General features: G+C 40.6%; 1 protein-coding gene across 3 annotated transcripts in view; it reads left to right on the forward strand.

Moving 5' to 3' along the window:
* The first annotated feature begins 368 nt into the window (after positions 1 to 368).
* RACGAP1 (Rac GTPase activating protein 1) overlaps positions 369 to 20,339 on the forward strand; it is a 46,548-nt gene continuing 26,577 nt past the window's right edge. Inside the window, exons 1-2 of one of the 3 annotated variants that reach the window (XM_006168181.3) lie at positions 369 to 540; positions 14,972 to 15,060. In XM_006168181.3, the coding sequence (XP_006168243.1) occupies positions 14,976 to 15,060 (85 nt within the window). In that variant the 5' untranslated portion in view covers positions 369 to 540; positions 14,972 to 14,975. Of the gene's footprint in view, positions 541 to 14,751; positions 14,773 to 14,971; positions 15,061 to 20,339 lie in introns of those variants that run through there. The other 2 variants (XM_006168182.3, XM_027768153.1) reach the window with 2 other exon arrangements.

Consider the following 20,339-nt stretch of genomic DNA (forward strand, 5'->3'; position numbering starts at 1 on the left):
CTTAAAAATGACTGCTTTTTATCTCCTCCTGGAATTCTTTGTATTCTATGGCGAGACCCGACCCGTATAACTAATAGTTTCCGAGAGACAGTGAGGCCAAGAGTAATTTGCACTCAAGAACTGCCACTTAGCTTTAGTCAACATGGCATCTTGAACGATTTCGGAAAAGGGAGCCGGGAGAAAAAGAAAAAACCAAATCTGCTGACCTTAGGCAAAATGGCTACTTTTGGCGTCTCGCTGTCAGATGCGCATGCTCATTCTTGCTCCCGCCCCCTTTGCTCTCCCCCGCCCCCTCGCGTGCTGACGCATGCGTCGTAGCGCGGAGGGACGGCATAGGAGGAATAAATTTCTTTGTGATTGGTTGGTGCCGGATTTCAAACCGGAGCTGGCGGCGCGGTGCTGCTCTGCCGTTGGGTGAGGCGCGGAGGGAAGTGGAAGGGGGGCCACGAGGGGCCAGGCGGACCCGGTGAAGTGAGTGCTTAGCGGCGAGACGGCTGCGTCCGGCGCTGTGTTGAGGTGGGAGGGAGAGCGTCTGACGAGGTAAGCCGGGACCACCGCGGGGGCTGGGGGAAGGCCGGGTGGGACGGGGGGCTGGGGGAAGGCCGGCTGCTACGCCCTCTCCACCCGCCGCCCCGGGTCGGGGCTCTTCTCTCTGCTCGGGTTTTGTGGAAAGCCGGGGGCGTCTTTTTGAGGTGGTGTGTTGAAGACAGCAGGAGCCCCCCGCAGTGGACTGAGTTTGGAAGTGGGTGTGGGAACACCTCCGTCCTTCTCGGGGAGCTGGGCGTTTACGAAGGGAAAAGCCCTGGTGTTGGAGAGGCCGGGCGGCCTGAGGGAGCCCTCTCCCTGTGGGCTGCGTCGTCGGGGTCTGGGCCGCGGCAGTGACATCTCGCCCTTGCCACCCCATTCTTAGCATAGTAACAAGGAGGCCTTTGCCGCTGGCCGTAATTTCTCTTCGTAGGCAGAAGGTGTCTGTAGGAAAGTGGGGTGAGTGGGAAGCTTGAGTTTTTTTTTTTTTAATTTAAGAAATGACATTATCTTCCTATTTAACGCTTTCATGTGTCCGGTAAATAAGCTTTTTTATATTGAAAGTGTTTAGAGAAAGGCGCGTTTCCTATAGTTTACTCATTCAACAGGCATTTTTCTTAAGTGCAAAGTCTAAGTAGTAGGCAGTCTTAGATGGTTTTAAAGGAGTGTGTAGTTCATTTGGGATGATAGAGCTCAGAAAGATAACTGGTGGGTCCGGTTACAACTGTACACTATAGAGAGTACTGTTCAATAGTACAGCCCTTTTAGGAAACATGGCAGTATTTATGAAGAACTGTAAAAGGTTTTTACACTCTAATGTTAATGTAATTGGAAATATAGTATAAGGAACATAGTCACCTGAAAAAAAAATACTGTCCATAGGAATATGGAATTTATTAATTAAACAAATATTTATTAGTCACCAAATTACCAAATATCAGGCACTAGGGTCTCAGCAGTGAATGAAACAGACAGATCTTGCCTTTTAAGAATTTTGTCTCTTGGAAAAAAAAAAAGAATTTCGTCTCTTGGACAGATGGACAGTAAATAAAATCAATAAGTAAATATCTAAGAGTTAGAGATTCATGCTTTGGAGCAAAATAAAGCAGGGAAGTAGTGGAAAAGGGCAATTTAAAAGAGTGGTTGGCAGGTGACATGGTGGTTAAGGTGCTTGGACTCCCATATGGCTGACTACTGTTCAAGTCCTGGGCAAGGCAGCTTGAAAATCACGTTGGGTGTGTGTGCATATGCATGTGTGTCCGAAATCCCAGGAAGAGAATTGAGAGGGATTACAGCACGGCTAGACATCCCTGGAGGTTGATTTCTCACTTTCTCTCTTGTCTGCACATGTGAGTGCATGTGCCCTATGGCAAAGACCTATGAATGTATGAATGAATGAATGAATGTAGTTGGGAAAGACCTCATTAAGAAAGTGACATTTGAATAAAAACCTACAGGAGGTATATGGTGATAGAGTTATACAAGGTGAAGGTCATTGAAAAACTGGAAGTTACCTCAAATGTCCAAAGGAGAGAATAAACAGTTGTTCATCAACTCTGGAACTTAATGGAAACATGATAGTAAAAATCAAAACACAAAATTGTATATAATCTAGGATTGCAACTCTATGAAGTATGCAACTCTGAGAAGTATGATTGTAACTCTATGAAGTATAACTGGTAAAAATTTGATACGGAGGTACATGCAGTTTAGGGTGGTGAGGGTTTTATTTCATGGTATTTTCAAAACAATTTATTTGAACATAGATAACAAATGTAAGGGAAGTTTTTTTTACATCTGCTAAATGCGTGTTGTAGGTAATAAAACAGATAATTTTGAGGGGACAGCAGGTGGTGTGGTGGTTGGGGTGCTGGACTCCCAAAAGGTCAACCAGAGTTCGAGTCCTGGACCTGGCAGTTTGCTTTCTCATTTTCTCTCTCTCTTGTCAAATTTTTTTTGAAAAGGAAGGAGTAAATAAATACGATTAAATAAATATTTAGAAAAATTTGGACTAAAATGATTAGAGAATCTTTTAGTGAATTGGCAAGACTTTGAAGACTGGAAGACTTCAGAATGGGGAGAATTCACAGGGAAAATATAAAAAAAGAGCTTAATATGTGGAACTGGTAGTAATTTTCAGAAAAGTCATGTTTCAGCTCTTCCTGTTCCTTATTTTAGTCTTCATATTGGACTAGGGACATTCTGTTTACTCTTTTGTAGTTGATTTGCTCATAAGAATAGTTGATTTCAAGATATTCCATCTGCCTGCTGGTTTAGAGACTTTAAAATGGTGAAGTAGAAGCTGGACATTTGGGCCCAGCTGTAGTGTCTTGCTCTGCTAAGACACTGTTTTTTGTTGTTGTTGTTTGTTTGTTTGTTTTAATTTTTTAAGAATTCTTTTATTTATTCATTCATTTATTTTAATTTGACCAGAGAGACACTCAGAGAGAGAGAGAGAGAGAGAAAGCCACCAGGTCCAGGACTTGAACCATGGTCAGCCGTGTGGGAGTATCCAGCGTCTTAACCACCACGCCACCCACTGGTCCCTCTGCTAAGACACTGTTATCTGCAGACTGGTGTGACGTTGGAGGCCTGGGTTTGATTCCTACTTTAACCTGAAGGCTGAGTGGAATGGTGTGTACCTGTAATCCTAATAACTTGGGAGAGGAGGATGGCCACAGTGAGACCCTGTCTTTAGGGGAAGGGACTATAATAAGCCGGCTATTTGGGGAAAACCATTGTTCTTTTTCCATTTTTTTTCCAGAGGGGGTGTGTACTTGCTAGAGAGATAGACAAAGTGAGATAGCACCCCTACCCCACAGGGGAAATGGTCATTCCACAATCCCTTCTCCATTTCTCCTTCCTTTCATGATTTTGGGCATGCACATGTATGTAATCAATGTGTTTTTCAAGCCATTAGGTCTAAGACTACAGTTGGCCATATGCGATCTAGATGCCTTAATCCCCATGCCATGGGACTGGCACATTGTTCTGAAATGCTCTCATATGAAAGAATCTTACAGTATTGAGATTATCTTTGGTATGGTTTTCCTTGATAGTGGGGAACCTATGTTTTTGATTTTTTGGGACTCTCCAGATTTAGCAGTGTTTGTGAGAATGTTTTTGTATTAAAATACTTCCCTAAGGGACCAGCAGTTGGCATAATGGCTATGTTGCTGAACACCCATGTATTTGACTGCTGTTCAAGTCCCAGACCTGGTGGCTTAAACTCACGTTGGGCGCATGTGCATGTGTGCCCGCCCAAGATCCCAAGTGGAGAATGGAGGAGAAGAGATTACGGTGGCGGTCATCCCCCCTGGTGGGGGGGTGATTTCTCGCTTTCTGTCTCTGTGTCTTTCTGGCTAGCACAAGAAGAGCCCTATAGCAAAAACCTCTCCAAATAAAAAAAGAAAAGAAAAACTTCCCTAAGAAACTCAAGCAGTCTTCCATTGTTTTTTTCTTAAATTGTTTAACATCCTTGATGCATTAAAAAATGTATAGTTCTCATAATAATGTTTATAGGAGGAGGAAGAGGATAGAGACTTGCCAGGATACCATGCAGTAAGATCTGTAATAGTTTGTTATTCTGAAGGACTATGTCTCTTAGCTGGGTGATTTGAAATTAAATTGGGGATTCAAAGGAATCACATCTAGCTGAGATTCTTTCAGGGTATTGCCAAATTGCTTCCTTAGGGATTCTCGCAGATTGGGAACCTGTAACATAGGGACTTCTCCACCTCTAGGGTTCCCCATCAATAACAGCTGAGGTTCTCTAGCACTTTATTTCAAGTGTCCCTAAATAAGTGTTCTTGCTACACATAGGGATCATTTCGGCTTTCTCAAAAGGCAGCAGCCTCACTTGTGGAGGTGACAGATGCTTTATAACTGCCAAGCAGTGTACTACAATATGACTTTATTTTTGTTTCCTTTCATATTAGTGTATCTGCTAGCTATAGAGCTATATAATAAAGGGGAAGAAATAAACAAGTATTCATGAGAGTGAAAAATGTGACCCAGCAGGAAAATTAAGATCAATTTCAATTGATGTTGAATAGGATGAGTAAATTTTAGCTTTTCAAGTTACAATTTAGCTGAGATACCAGTACTGCTGCAGAAAGATAATTTCATCATCTATAAATAATTCCTGAGAATCACTTCTGTAGAATGTTAATAAAAATATATGGTTCCCCCAACATATAAAGGGAAGTAGATCATATTTTGCTAGTGCCATTTTTGAATTACATTTAAGTATAAACCTATGTTAGAAAATGCTTCAGAAAATTCATATTAGAACAGCTTGTTTAAGAGCCTAGATCTTGTCAAATTTTGCTATTTCCATGATTCTTCTTGATCTGCGTTGTAGCTATATAACGTTATGATTTGTGGGAGATGTTTGAGAATGTCTGCCACATATATGGTTTAGTTGATAGCTGTGTAATAAACTATCTCTTCAGTGTGTAGTGGTGGGAAGAACATAGATTTTGGACTTAGATGGGGGTTTTGATGTGAACTCAGCATTTTTTATTTATTTAAAGTCTTGGGGCAAGCAGGTGGTTTGGTGGTTGAGTTAGGCTCCCACATGACCAACTGTGTTTCAACCTGGTGGCTTGCATTCCCTCTAGCTCTCTCTGGTCAAATTAAAAATAAATAAATAGGGGCCAGCAGATGGCATAATGGTTATGTCACTGGACTCTTACGTAGTTGACTATGGTTCAAGTCCTGAACCCAGTGGCTTAAAACTCATGCTAGCCTCATGTTTGTGCCTGCCCAAAATCCTGAGAGGAGACTGGAGGGGAAGGGATTGCAGTGTGGCCATCCCCTGGAGGGTGGGGGATGTGACTTTTCACATTACGTTTCTCTGTCTCTCTGTCTCTCTTTCCCCAGTGAGTACATATGCCCTAGAGCAAAAGTTCCGTCTCTTAAAAAAATTAATTAAATAATTCTAAAAAACCCCAATATTAATAAACTAAAGTCTCTGAGTCTTAGTTGATTTCTCTAAGTGGAGAGAATTCGGTCAAATTTACTGAAAGAAAAAAAATGAATGTGAATTGTTTAAGTGTCTGAATCACTTCAAAGGCACTTGGTAAATAATGAATTTCCCTTTTTTCTAACTGTAGCACTATTTTAAAAACTCATCTAACATTCTGAGTTTGGTAATATGTGGAGACAGCCTTGGGGAAAAATTTTGATTGGGAATCACTGTTTAGCATGTAAATAACACCTGTCAGACCAAAATCAAAACAAAATAATACACTAATCCAGTTTAATAATACCTTATGTTTTGATAGTAAGGTTCAACTTATACATTATAAATTTTCACCTACATTAATTTATAAATTCTGAGAAGTAGATAGGGCATTTCTGTATTTTTTCCAGTTTGTAGACCTGTCTCAGAATTAAAGTGATTTACTGAAGTGATATACTCTGACAGATAGAAAAGCCGAAACTTTATCCCAGGACTTCTATATCTTCCCCCCAATTTTAACCGTTTTTTAAAATTTTTTTTCTTTTTATTCTCTATTTTTAAAAATAATTATTTTATTTAATTTTATTTATTGTCGTTATTTTAATTTTGTCAGAGAAAGGCAGAGAGAGTTAGATAGAAAGTGAGAAAATAAGCTGCCAGGTCTAGAACTTAAACCATAGTCAGCCGTGTTGGAGTCCAGTGTCCTTAACCACCACACCACCTGCCAGCCCCACTTTCTATCTTTCTTTTGTACTTGCCAGAGAGAGATACCAGACTTGGGGGGTGGGGAGAGGAGAAACACCCCTTCATAGGGAATAATTACAGCACAATCCCTTCCCCCTTTCTACCTCTTTTCCAGATTTTGGGCTCACATGGGCCCGGTGTGTTTCCTCAAGCCGCAGAGTCTAGGACATTAATTCAGGGTCTGGCCATGTGGGATCCAGCTTTAAACACCAGGCTACAGAGCTGGCCCAAAGTTTGTTTTGTTTGTTTCTGTTTTTAATTTGCTATAGAGTGCATGTGTTTGCTGGAGACAGCGAGAGAGAAAGCAAGTACTCTGGGAGGATGACTGCGCCACAATCCCCTCTTCTCTATTCTCCTCTCGGGATTTAGTGTATGTGTGTATATGTACCTGGCTTGTTTTTCAAGCCACCAGCTCCAGGACTGAAGCCTCTCAGTTGGCCATGTGGGATCTAGTCATTTAACTAACCACCAGGCCACCTGACAGGACCTCACCTTGCAGTTATTTATTAATTTATTTTTAGGGCACATATGCTCACCAGAGAGACTCAGAGACAGATAGGGAAAGTGACAAATCGCCTCCCAGGGGGGTTGGCCATGCTGAAGTCCCTTCTCCACTCTCTTCGTGGGATTTTGGGCATGTGCACACACGTGCCTGGAGTAATTTTTCAAGCTGCCGTGTCCAGAACTTGAACCTCAGTTGACTATGTGGGAGTTCACTGCCTTTAAAGTGCAAGGTGTGTGTGTCTGAGTGACAACTCAGTGAAGAAGTAGGGTAAGGACTGGAGGCAGAGAGGTCAATTTAAGTGAGTGATAAACCTGCATGTGATGAGGGAGTGGCTTTATATACGTATGCAAGATGAGTGCACAGATTTAATGATTATGCTTGTAGGAACCAAAAGTGATTTCTGAAGTATGGAACTTAGTGAGTGGAAGAATTATAAACATAGGGAATTAAAATTGGGAGTCAGTAGGGTAGGGGATAGGGTAGGTCAGTGGATATAGTACTTAATGTATATGAGGGAGGAACTGTAGAAAATCAAGTTTAGGGCCAGCAGGTGGTGTAGTAGTTAAAGCACTGGATCCTACATGGCTGACTCTACAGTACTAGTCCAGGAACCTGAAGACTTGAAAAACATGCTGGACACATGTGTTTGCACCTGCCCAAAATCTGGAGAGAGAAGAATGGAAGAGAAGGGATTTTTGTGTGGCCATCCCCTCTTGGGGGTGATTTCTTACTTTCCCTGTTTCTCTCTGGTGATTGTACATGTCCTGTGGCAAAAATCTAAAAAAAAAAAAAAGAAGAAAAAAAAATCAAATTTAATATCAAGGGCATCCCAAGCAAATTGAAAGCTGTAGGATTAGCGTTAGAACAGGTGTCTGGGGAGATAAAATTGGTAAGTTGTCTGTAGAGATGTAATAGCTAAAATGGAATAGTTAGGTTCTTTGAGAAGTTGAAGGATTGAACTTTAGGAAATGTCTGGTGTTAAGAGGGAAGAATAAAGAAAGATCGATAATCGGACTTTGTAAAACTAAATCTGGGTACCATGAAGGTCTAACAGAGTTAAGGATTACCTTTTTTAAAAAAAATTATTAAAAATTTTTTAAAAAATAATTATTTAATTTAATTTTTAAAATTTATTTTAATTTGACCAGAGAGGTACAGAATGAGAAAGAGTGAGAGAGATGGAAAGTGAGAAAGCAAGCCATCAGGTCCAAGACTCAAATCCTGTCAGCCATGTGGGAGTCTAGCGCTCTTAGCCACGACGCCACCTGCTGGCCCCCCTCCTTTATAATAGAGAACTGGGAATTTACTTAAACACCTATCTCCTAGGTACTTGGCATCATTTGAGGAGAGAACAGTGTAAATTGCCCTAGTTGTATATATAGCAGTTGCTATGGTAAGATGTCCCCATGTAGGTTCTCTATGCTTTTATTTTTTTCAGAAATCAGGTTTGTGTTTTCAAGAGAATACTTTCCCTAATCCTCATTCTAGAGCCTGGTGTGTGCAAAGAACAAAGGGAAGAATAATGGACTAGAGAAACTTAAGAAAATGTGAAAATTTTTTTCAAGGAGAAAAAGTACTTTAGACTAGGTAATTTATGAATAACATATGTATTTTTCCTCATAGTCTAGAAAATTTAATATCCAAACACCAGCAGATTCAGTGTCTTGTAAGGGCTCACTTTTCCGCTTTCAAAATGACCTCTCGCTGTGTCCTCACATAGTGGAAGGGCATAAATGGGCAAACAGGATCCCTTAAGCCCTTTTGTAGGAGTTCTCTCTCTCTTTTTTTTTTTAAGAATTATTTATTTCCATTTGTTATTGTTATTTTTTTCTTTATTTGACGAGAGAGAGAGAGAAAGTAAGTGAGAAAGCAAGCCACCAGGTGCAGGACTTGATCCATGGTTGGCCATGTGGGAATCCAGCGCTCTTATCCATCACACCACCTGCTGGCCCCGGGGTTCTCTTTTTACTTATTTATTTTTTTGGAGAGGTTTTTGCTATAGGGCACGTGCACTTGCCGGTAAGAGAGAGAGAAAGAGAGAGAGAGAGAGAGAGACAGAGAGACAGACAGACAGCCACAATCCCCTCTTCTCTATTCTCCTCTCGGGATTTAGTGTATGTGTGTATATGTACCTGGCTTGTTTTTCAAGCCACCAGCTCCAGGACTGCAGCCTCTCAGTTGGCCATGTGGGATCTAGTCATTTAACTAACCACCAGGCCACCTGACAGGACCTCACCTTGCAGCTATTTATTAATTTATTTTTAGGGCACATATGCTCACCAGAGAGACTCAGAGACAGATAGGGAAAGTGACAAATCGCCTCCCAGGGGGGTTGGCCATGCTGAAGTCCCTTCTCCACTCTCTTCGTGGGATTTTGGGCATGTGCACACACGTGCCTGGAGTAATTTTTCAAGCTGCCGTGTCCAGAACTTGAACCTCAGTTGACTATGTGGGAGTTCACTGCCTTTAAAGTGCAAGGTGTGTGTGTCTGAGTGACAACTCAGTGAAGAAGTAGGGTAAGGACTGGAGGCAGAGAGGTCAATTTAAGTGAGTGATAAACCTGCATGTGATGAGGGAGTGGCTTTATATACGTATGCAAGATGAGTGCACAGATTTAATGATTATGCTTGTAGGAACCAAAAGTGATTTCTGAAGTATGGAACTTAGTGAGTGGAAGAATTATAAACATAGGGAATTAAAATTGGGAGTCAGTAGGGTAGGGGATAGGGTAGGTCAGTGGATATAGTACTTAATGTGTATGAGGGAGGAACTGTAGAAAATCAAGTTTAGGGCCAGCAGGTGGTGTAGTAGTTAAAGCACTGGATCCTACATGGCTGACTCTACAGTACTAGTCCAGGAACCTGAAGACTTGAAAAACATGCTGGACACATGTGTTTGCACCTGCCCAAAATCTGGAGAGAGAAGAATGGAAGAGAAGGGATTTTTGTGTGGCCATCCCCTCTTGGGGGTGATTTCTTACTTTCCCTGTTTCTCTCTGGTGATTGTACATGTCCTGTGGCAAAAATCTAAAAAAAAAAAAAAGAAGAAAAAAAAATCAAATTTAATATCAAGGGCATCCCAAGCAAATTGAAAGCTGTAGGATTAGCGTTAGAACAGGTGTCTGGGGAGATAAAATTGGTAAGTTGTCTGTAGAGATGTAATAGCTAAAATGGAATAGTTAGGTTCTTTGAGAAGTTGAAGGATTGAACTTTAGGAAATGTCTGGTGTTAAGAGGGAAGAATAAAGAAAGATCGATAATCGGACTTTGTAAAACTAAATCTGGGTACCATGAAGGTCTAACAGAGTTAAGGATTACCTTTTTTAAAAAAAATTATTAAAAAATTTTTAAAAAATAATTATTTAATTTAATTTTTAAAATTTATTTTAATTTGACCAGAGAGGTACAGAATGAGAAAGAGTGAGAGAGATGGAAAGTGAGAAAGCAAGCCATCAGGTCCAAGACTCAAATCCTGTCAGCCATGTGGGAGTCTAGCGCTCTTAGCCACGACGCCACCTGCTGGCCCCCCTCCTTTATAATAGAGAACTGGGAATTTACTTAAACACCTATCTCCTAGGTACTTGGCATCATTTGAGGAGAGAACAGTGTAAATTGCCCTAGTTGTATATATAGCAGTTGCTATGGTAAGATGTCCCCATGTAGGTTCTCTATGCTTTTATTTTTTTCAGAAATCAGGTTTGTGTTTTCAAGAGAATACTTTCCCTAATCCTCATTCTAGAGCCTGGTGTGTGCAAAGAACAAAGGGAAGAATAATGGACTAGAGAAACTTAAGAAAATGTGAAAATTTTTTTCAAGGAGAAAAAGTACTTTAGACTAGGTAATTTATGAATAACATATGTATTTTTCCTCATAGTCTAGAAAATTTAATATCCAAACACCAGCAGATTCAGTGTCTTGTAAGGGCTCACTTTTCCGCTTTCAAAATGACCTCTCGCTGTGTCCTCACATAGTGGAAGGGCATAAATGGGCAAACAGGATCCCTTAAGCCCTTTTGTAGGAGTTCTCTCTCTCTTTTTTTTTTTTAAGAATTATTTATTTCCATTTGTTATTGTTATTTTTTTCTTTATTTGACGAGAGAGAGAGAGAAAGTAAGTGAGAAAGCAAGCCACCAGGTGCAGGACTTGATCCATGGTTGGCCATGTGGGAATCCAGCGCTCTTATCCATCACACCACCTGCTGGCCCCGGGGTTCTCTTTTTACTTATTTATTTTTTTGGAGAGGTTTTTGCTATAGGGCACGTGCACTTGCCGGTAAGAGAGAGAGAAAGAGAGAGAGAGAGAGAGAGACAGAGAGACAGACAGACAGAAAGAAAGTGAGAAATCACCCCCGCCCCGCAGGAGGGGATGGCCATGCTGCGATCCCTTCTCCATTCTCCTCTCAGGATCTTGGGCATGCACGCACACGCGCCTGGCATGAGTTTAAGCCACCAGGTCCAGGATTCGAACTGTAGTCGACTACATGGGAGTCTAGCAACATAGCCATTACACCAGCTGCTGGTCCCATAGGGATTCTAATCCCATTTGAGAGGGGATTAGGTCACCCCTTGTGACCTAATTACCTCCTAAAGATCTCACCTCTTAATACTATTGTATTGGGATTAAGTTTCAACATGATTTTTGGAGAGATGTAAACATTTAAAGCATAGCAGGGGCATAAGACCCCACTGAACAAAAAAAAAAAAAAATTGCCAGTTGGCATGTACATTTGCCAGAACAGAGACACAGAAGGGAGAAGGAGAAAGCACCCCCTGATTGGTGTGATCACGTATGATCCTTTCTTCATTTCTTCCTCCTATCAGGAATTGGGGCATACATACACACGTGCCTGGCATGTTTTTCGGACTGCTAGATCCGAGACTCAGACCATGTAGTCAGCCTTGTGAGATGTTTCTCTTAACCACTAGATCACAGTCTTGCCTTGAACTTTTTTTTTATACAATTGGTTTTCAGTATCCTACTTATACCATTAAATTTTCCTTATCTGTGTTCTTGGATGATACATACACATTTTCCTGTGGTACTGAGCTCACTGTCTGTGGTCTCAAAATATACAGATGAATGCCAATAAAATAGAAATCAATACTTTATATTAAAACCACTGGGCCAGCAGGTGGCGTGCTAGTTAAGGCTCCAGACACTCCCACATGGCCTACCATGGTTTAAGTCCCAGACCTGGTGGCTTGCTTTTTCACTTTCTCTCTCTCTCTCCTCCTCTCTCCCCCTCCCTCCATCTCTCTCTTACTCTCTGTGTGTGCGCGTGCACGTGTGTGTGTGTGTGTGTGTGTGTGTGTCTCTCTCTCTCTGGTCAAATTAAAATAAAATGAATGAAGTTAAATAAACAATTCTTTTTTTTAAAAAAAACTATTGATTAGTGTCTTCAGTTTTTACTGTGAGTGGAAGAAAATCATCATTTGAATTGACCATTGAATGTTCTGCTGCTGGCCCTGTCTTGGAGTCCTTGGGTTTGTTTACCTATTGTTATGTTCTCTTCTTGCTGGCTTTTTTTTTTTGTTGTTGTTATAAGGTGTACACTCAACTGGAGACAGAAAGACAGTGAGAAGTCACCCCCTGGGGGAATGGCCACACCATAATCCCTTCTCCATTCTCCTCTGGGGCTTACCTCGCAGGCACACAAGCCTGTTGTGAGGTTTAAGCCACCAGGCCTGGGACTTGAACAGTGATCAACTGACTATGTGGGAGGCCAGTGACATAACCATTATGACATCTGCTTCTTCTTGCTGTTCTTTTTTAAAACTACATTTGTGTAAAAAGATTTATGTATTTCTTTAAATTTTAAAAAAGAACTATTTATTTAATTATAGTTGTTGTTATTATTTTTAAAATTTCACCAGACAGAGAGAGAGGGAAAGCAAGAAAGCAAGCTGCCAGGTCTGAGATTCAAACCATGGTCTGCCATGTGGGAATCCAGTGCTTTTAACCATCATGCCACCTGCCAGCCCTACAATTATTTATTTATTTAATTCAATTTGTTATTATTTTTTTGATTTGACTGAGGGGCGGGGAGAGAGAGAGAAAGCGAAAAAGCAAACTGTCAGATCTGGGACTCAAACCATGGTCAGCCATGTGGGAATTAACCACTACGCCATCTGCTGACCCCTTTAACTACATTTAAAAATCTTTTTTATTTAATTTTATTTATTATCATTATTACTATTTTTCAATCTGACCAAAGAGAAAGACAGAAAGGAAAAGAGAGAAAGCAAGCCATCAGGTCCAGATCTCGAACCATTGTCAACCATGTGGGAGTCCAGTGCCTTAACCACCACGCCACCTGCCGCCCCCTCTAATTGCTAGTTTTAATGCTATGCTTTCAGTTTTGTTCTTAGTTCAGAGAAAGCTTTGTAATAAATTTGTTGGTCCTGTTTCTTAGCAGCTTGCTGTGATGATATAGTTTGGAACAGATACATTGCCATTTGAAAATCTTGGTTTCCTACTCTGATTCAGGTATATATTGAATCCAGGCTTGGAATTCAAAGCTTTTTTTGCTTTTACAGCAGTTGTCACTTGAATACAAAGGAATAATTTTGTAGCATTTAATAGAAAATATATTTTTGGGGCCAACTGGTGGTGTCTTGGTTAAGGTAACTAGATCCCCACATGGCCAACTGCACAGTTCAAGTCCTGGTGGCTTGAAAAACATGCTGGATGCATGTGCATGCATTCCCACAATCCTTAGAGGAGAATGGAGGTGAAATGTGAGAGGCCGTTCCCCTTCCCCCTAGGATGATTTCTCAGTCCTTCCTACTCCAGTGAGCACATGTACTTTAGGGAAAAAACAGGAAAATAATTTTGGAAAAATATATTGTTCATATATTGCTTTGTGTTTTTTCCTTGTCCTTTCTTGCCCTCACAACTTGTGGTACAGTCATATATACACTACAAAGTCACTAAACCTTCAAAGGTTCTTGAAATTTTTATTTAGACACATGAAGAAGGACCTGGGTTGTAATGCTGGAGAGGTGATTAGATGAAATAGAAGACTCCTGGGGCCAGCAGGTGGCATGGTGGTTAAGGCATCTTGACTCCCACATGGTTGACTTCAGTTCGAATCCTGGACCTGGCAGCTTGCTTTCTTACATTCCTTCTCTTTTTCTCTGTCTCTCTCTGGTCAACTTTAAAAAAATAAAATAAAATAATGACAATGAATGAAATTAAATAAAAAATAATTAAGAAATAGAAGAATCATTTAATGATATTTCTGAGGACATTGAGTTTTCAAATAAAATTTGACTTATTTCATTTTCTTGATAATTTTCATAACATTCAGTTAATGTCTTTCTTTCTTAACTGTTAAATGAAGATCTTATTTCCTCAAATTGTCCCCAGTTAAAGTCTATTCAGAACAGAGTTGCCTGTAAGGACATCGTTTTTAATGTAATATCAGCAGGTCTTTGGGGGGAAAATACAAAGCCTGAAATTCACTATACAGAACACAGTAGCAAATGATTTTTCCTTTAACCTTCTAACTGTGAAGGTGGTGCATTGTCTTCTCTGATGCCAGAATGTGGTACAACATAATCCTTTGCCTATACTTAGTATAAATTTATTAGACATAGTCCCTGCATGCAGTCCAGCAGAGAGCCCTGCATTACAGAAATAATTCTTGTGCTGCTGAGCTGGCGATTTCCCCACTTAATCACTCTTGTGTGACGTCATTGGTGCTGTTGGTAGGAAATGTGCTGACCATGTTCTGCGTTTAAAAGGCAGTTGCAAAAGGGGCATTAACTAAAAATGAAATTAAAAATAGACCTTTAAGTTACATTGTAGGTCTTTGAAGTTCAGAGGATTAAAGTGCCATAAGTGTTATATTAATCAATAGGCTTGACCTGAAGAACTACATTTTATAGCTGATCACTAATAATCAACTGACATACTTGTTTCTAATTGCTTTCCTCTCAGCTCCAGAGTAATTACAGAGCAGAGTAGGGCAAAGGGGTAGTAGGTAGGAAAGGGTGTTATATTCAGAGGTCTGAAGTGGTTTTCTTATTTTCAGGTAAGTCTGAAATGTTCCAGCTTTGTTCTTTTAATAAGGATCACACAAAACATCAATCGTTGACTTGAGATTCTCTTAACAGTAGCTACAGATGGAAGAGTACAGATGTTGGTCAAAAGTGGCTATACTGAATTGCTATTGAATCATTCGTTGTGGGGGAGAAGGCAGGACCTCTAATGTATATTTGATTTCTTGGCAGAAAGATGGATACTACAATGCTGAATTTGCGGAATCTGTTTGAGCAGCTTGTGCGCCGGGTGGAGATTCTCAGTGAAGGAAATGAACTCCGTAAGTCATTTTGAGCTGGTTTGTGCAAAGAGAAAAAAACAGATTCCAAATTTGGGTTTTCTACCAAGCTGAAGTGTGTTCTAACCTTAAAGTTTTTTTTCATCTGGGTTACCTAAAAAGAAAGTGATGGTCTTTCATCTAACAGCTTAGCATAATGGGCACTTACTCTAAATAATCACTACAAGATTTTCTGTAGTTGTTTTTAAATGGTTTTTACTCAGATTTTTAAAAATTATTATCAATATTATCTTCCTACTGAATAGCTGGCATTAGGCATTTTTGTCCCACGAACTAGGTAAAATCTGGATTTCTAAGAATATTGCTCTTTAGAGTAGTAGTTATCTATTAGATTTTTTTGGTCTCTCTCCGTGATCTGTAAAACATTTTCGATTGAATAGGAAGAAAGTCATGATTTCTTTTTGGCAGACGGCCAAGTGTCTTCTTTCACCTACTTCATAAATTTGATGCTTATTTTAAGGGATTATGGGACTACCAAATGGCGTGGTGGTTAAGGCACTAGACTCCCACGTGGTTGACCACAGTTTAAGTCCCAGACCTGGTGGCTTGTTTTCTCACTTTCTCTCTCTCTGTCAAATGTTAAAATAATAATAGTAAATAAAATTAAATAATTATTTTTCTTTTTCTTTTTTTTTTGGGATTGAGATAGTTTGAAGAGCTAGGGAGACAAAGCGGATAGAAGGAATGGTCTGAGAAATAAATTAGCAAGAAAAAAAAGTGAGACTAGCAGATGGCATAGTGGTTATGTTGCTGAACTCCCACATGGCCGACCATAGTTCAAGTCCCAGACTCATGGCTTGAAACACACCGGCCGTGTGTACAGGCATACCTAAAATCCTGGGAGGAGAACATAGGAGAAGGGATTGTGGCCTGTCCATCCCTCTTGGGGGATGATTTCTCACTTTCCCTCTTACTGTATCTGTCTTTCTCCCTCTGAGTACACATGCCCTAAAGCAAAAAAAAAACCCAAAAAACCTTCCTTTTTTGAAAAGAAAAGAAAGGGGGAGACTGATAGCACTGACTGTGATCTAAGGGAGTCATTCATTTATTTATTTTAGATTTTTGCCATAGGGTGCATGTGCTTGCTAGAGAGAGACAGATAGAGAAAGTGAGAAATCACCTACCAGGGGGATGGCCACGCTTCAGTCCCTTCTCCATTCTCCTTTCAGGATTTTAGGCATGCTTGTACACATACCTGGAGTGTTTTTTAATTCACTGCAGGACTCAAATCTAGGAGTCAGCCATCTGGGATCCAGTACTTTAACCATTTACACCACCTGCTGGCCTCTCTCTTTCTCTCTCTCTCTCTCTTTTTTTTTTCCTTAAGTTCATCACTTTCATAAGAGAGATAACAGAGGGACAGAGACAGAGAAAAAGGCACTTCCAGCAGGGTCTTCATGCTGGAATCCACCTCTAGTCTCAGCAAGATCACAGGCACATGCCTGGCATATTCAGGGACGTCTCGAGTGTAAACACAGGACATTTCCCATATGGGTCCAATTGTGCCTGGCCCCTCTCAGGGAATTGTTCTCACTAGTTTTTGTTTGCATTGCCATCTTCTCTTATTGCAGATTTTCATTAATGCCTCATTTAGTGAATGTTCTCAAGACAACATTTATTTGGTATCATTTTTTTTCTTGATATAAAAGTAACGTAAGAACTGTTGTCTTGAATAATTTTTTATTTAAATTTGCTGGGGGGGGTGGGGCGGGTAGCAGATGGTATAATGGCCATGTTGCTGGACTCCCATGTAATTGACTGAACTCCCATGTAGTTGACCGTGGTTCGAGTCCCAGATCTGGTGGCTTAAACTCACGCTGGGTGTGTGTGCGTGCGTGCCCAAGGTCCAGAGAGAAGAATGGAGAAGGGATTGTGGCGTAGGGGGGTGATTTCTTGCTTTCTGTCTCTTTGTCTCTTTCTGTCTTTCTGGTGAGCGCATGCGCCCTATAGCAAAAACCTCTTCAAAAAAAAAAATTGCCAGGGGGCATGTGTGCTCACCAGAGAGGAAGAAACAAAGAAGAGGAAGAAAGCATCTCTTCTCTCATAATGTGGTGTGGTTATGCTGTGATACTTTTTCTTCCATTTCTCTCATTGAGATTTTGGGCATGTACGCAAATGTGCCCAGTGTTTCTCTCTTCTCTTCTGTCCCCCCCCCCCTTTTTTTTTTTTTTTAAGAGAGATTTTTGCTCTAGAGTGTGTTTCTGTAGAGGCAGAGACAGAAATGGAGAAATCATCTCCTGGGGCGACGGCCATGCTGCAATCCATTCACCTCCGTTCTTCTCTTGGGATTTAGGGCACACACAAATGTGCCTGGCATGAGTTTTATGCTTCCGGGTCCAGGATTCAAACAGCGGTCAGTGGTCAGCCATGTGGGAGTCCATCTGTTGGTCCTGCACCCAGTGGTTTTCAAGCTGCTGGGTCCAGGATTCAAACTGCGTGGTTGGCCCTGTGGGATCTGGTCCACTTAACCGCTAGTGCACGGAGCTTCCTCCTTTTATTATTATTTTTGTAATCTCTATAATACTTAGTATGTCATCTTGTATCATTCAGTATTTTTAAAAAATTGATTGATGTCTTTAATAGCTCTTATCCACTTGCAGACCTTTCAAAACAATAATCTGTTTTCTCTTTGTGATAGCTGCTGTATGACCCTGTCATCTGGAACCAGCTCAGTAACCACAATGGCATACTAATTAGGCTTCTCTTTGAGGTCACATCATTTCAGAAGATGGATTACTTTGGAGTCTGGTGGGGAGAATATGGAATAAGATTTTAAAAACTTAACGTTTATTCAGCAAATATCTCATAAGAACCTATCAAAACTTCCAGCACATTGAGGGAAAGGGATAACCTAATAGCTTCTTGGAGGAAAGTAGCTTGAATTAAAGCCTTACATGTAGGGTAGAGTAACAACAGAAAGATGAAAGAAAGAGTTCGGTTTGGGTCAGGTGACAGCTTGAGTGGAGGCGAGAGAGTGTGGAGTTTGAATAAGGGAGAGTGACATAATCAGAGCTGTGTTTTAGGAAGATTACCCTTGCAGAGGTAGAGGCTATATGAGGTGGAGGCTGGGAGACTGACTAGGAAGGAGGCAATAAGAACCTTAGCTGAGGGGACTAGCAGGTGGTGTGGTGGTTAAGGTGCTGGACATTCCCACATGGCCAACCTTAGTTCAAGTCTTGGACCTGGTGGCTTGCTTTCTCACTTTCTCTCTCTGTGTGTGTGTCTCTGATCAAAATAAGTAAATGAATAAATTACATTTGAAGAAAAAAAAAAGAATCTTAGCTGAAAGGCAGTTGTGAAGATGGAAATAGGGAGAAACGGGTGGACAAGATTGTGATAAGACAGATAAGAAGGAGACAGCTGATAGGATGTGGTGTAGAGGAAAGAATATGAGATTTAGAGTCTCAATAACTAGTGCTGATTTTCAACTGTGTCTGTATCTCCATCTGTAAAATAGGAGTTTAAGTGTCTGTTTTGTTTTTGAGAGTGTTCTGAGGATTTGGAACTAAATTACAATAGTAGTTGTAAAAATACTTTTGGAAGTGATTACATGAACAATGCCTCCAAAAATATCAAGATACTTATTTTTATAGATATCCTTATTTTATAAGCAAATTTCTATCTTCCCATTAATTTATGTTACAAAGTAGAGGTACATTTAACCCCTCTTTCCAGATCTCCAACTTAGAATTGTTGGCTTTTAAGTAACTAAAGTGGCTCAGTATTTTCTAGACTCTAGAATCTCTTTTGGTGACCATCCCAGTATCTATCCTATTCTTAGATCCTAGGGAATTCCTCCCCTGTGTATTCCCTGGCTCCTTACTCTTGTCTTTCATTATAACTTAATTTCTCTTTCACTTTTTTTTTTATAGAGTTTTTTAAAAGGTAGATCCAGGGACCAGCAGATAGCATAATGGTTATGTCACTGGACTTCCACGTAGTTGACCATGGTTTGAGTCCTGGACCTGACAGCTTTAACTCATGCTGGGTGCATGTGCATGCATGCCCAAAAACCCAAGAGGAGAAGGGATTGCCACCCCACCCCCCCCCGGGGAGGGGGGTGATTTCTTGCTTTCTGCCTCTCTTGTCTCTGTCTTTCTTTTTTTTTTCTTTTTTTGTTTTTTTTGAGAGGTTTTTGCTATAAGGCGCGTGCACTAGCCAGACAGATAGAGAGAGACAGACAGAAAGTGAGAAATCACCCCCCAGGGAGGATGACCAAGCCGCAATCCCTTCTTCTCCATTCTCCTCTCGGGATACTGGGCACGCACGCACACGCACCCGGCGTGAGTTTTAAGCCACCCGGTCCGGGATGCAAACTACGGTAAACTACATGGGAACCCCCAGCCATTACGCTAACTGCTGGTCCCTCTCTTGTCTTTGTCTTTCTGATGAGCACATGCCCTATAGCAAAAACTTTTTCTTTTTTTTTTTATAAAAGTAAATCCAGAGTTATTGAAAGATCAGAATGAAAGCTAATATTCAAATAAAATGACTTAATAATCTAGGTATTTTGTTATCTTTGTTTTCCCTATACTACATGTTTTTTCTCTTTTTTAAAAATTTGCTATAAGGGGGTCTGGCAGGTGGCATGGTGGTTAAGGGCACTGGACTCCCACATAACCAATTGCGGTTTGAATCCCGGACCTGGCAGCTTGCTTTCTTACTTTCTTCTTCTCTCTCTCACTCTAGCCCTCTCTGGTCAAATTAAAATAATATAAATAAAACAAAGTTAAATAAAATAATTCTTTTAAAAAATTTGCCATAAGGTATGTGCACTTGCTAGAGAGAGACAGAAAAGGTGGGGGAGAGAGAGAGAGAGGAAAAAATTATTGGATTCCACATGGCTGACTGTGCAGTTCAATTCACAGAACTCTGCAGCTTGAGACATAATGCCTGGCATGTGTGTGTGCATCCCCAAAATCCTGAGGGGGGTGGAAATTAAGGAGAAGGGATGTGGCATGAGCTTTTCTCCTGGGGGATGCTTTCTCACTTTCCCATTCTCTATCTTTCACTAGTGAGCGCATGCACCCTCTTACAAATTAAAAAATAAAAAGAATAATTATACCATAAGATTTATCAGGTGCCTGTTGTGTGCCAGTGACATACCAGGTCTCTGCCATGCTGTATAAAGTAGGAAATACACGAGAGACATGGTGTCTGTCTTCAAGAAGATTATGGTATTTTAGTTTCAGAGATAGCTTTTTCTTTTAATTTTTTCGAGAGTTTTTTTTTTTTTTTTTCCAATGGGGCATGTGTGCTAG

The sequence above is a fragment of the Tupaia chinensis genome, unplaced genomic scaffold (genome assembly GCF_000334495.1).
Source record: "Tupaia chinensis unplaced genomic scaffold, TupChi_1.0 Scaffold145652_1, whole genome shotgun sequence".
NCBI classification, from domain to species: Eukaryota; Metazoa; Chordata; class Mammalia; order Scandentia; family Tupaiidae; genus Tupaia; species Tupaia belangeri.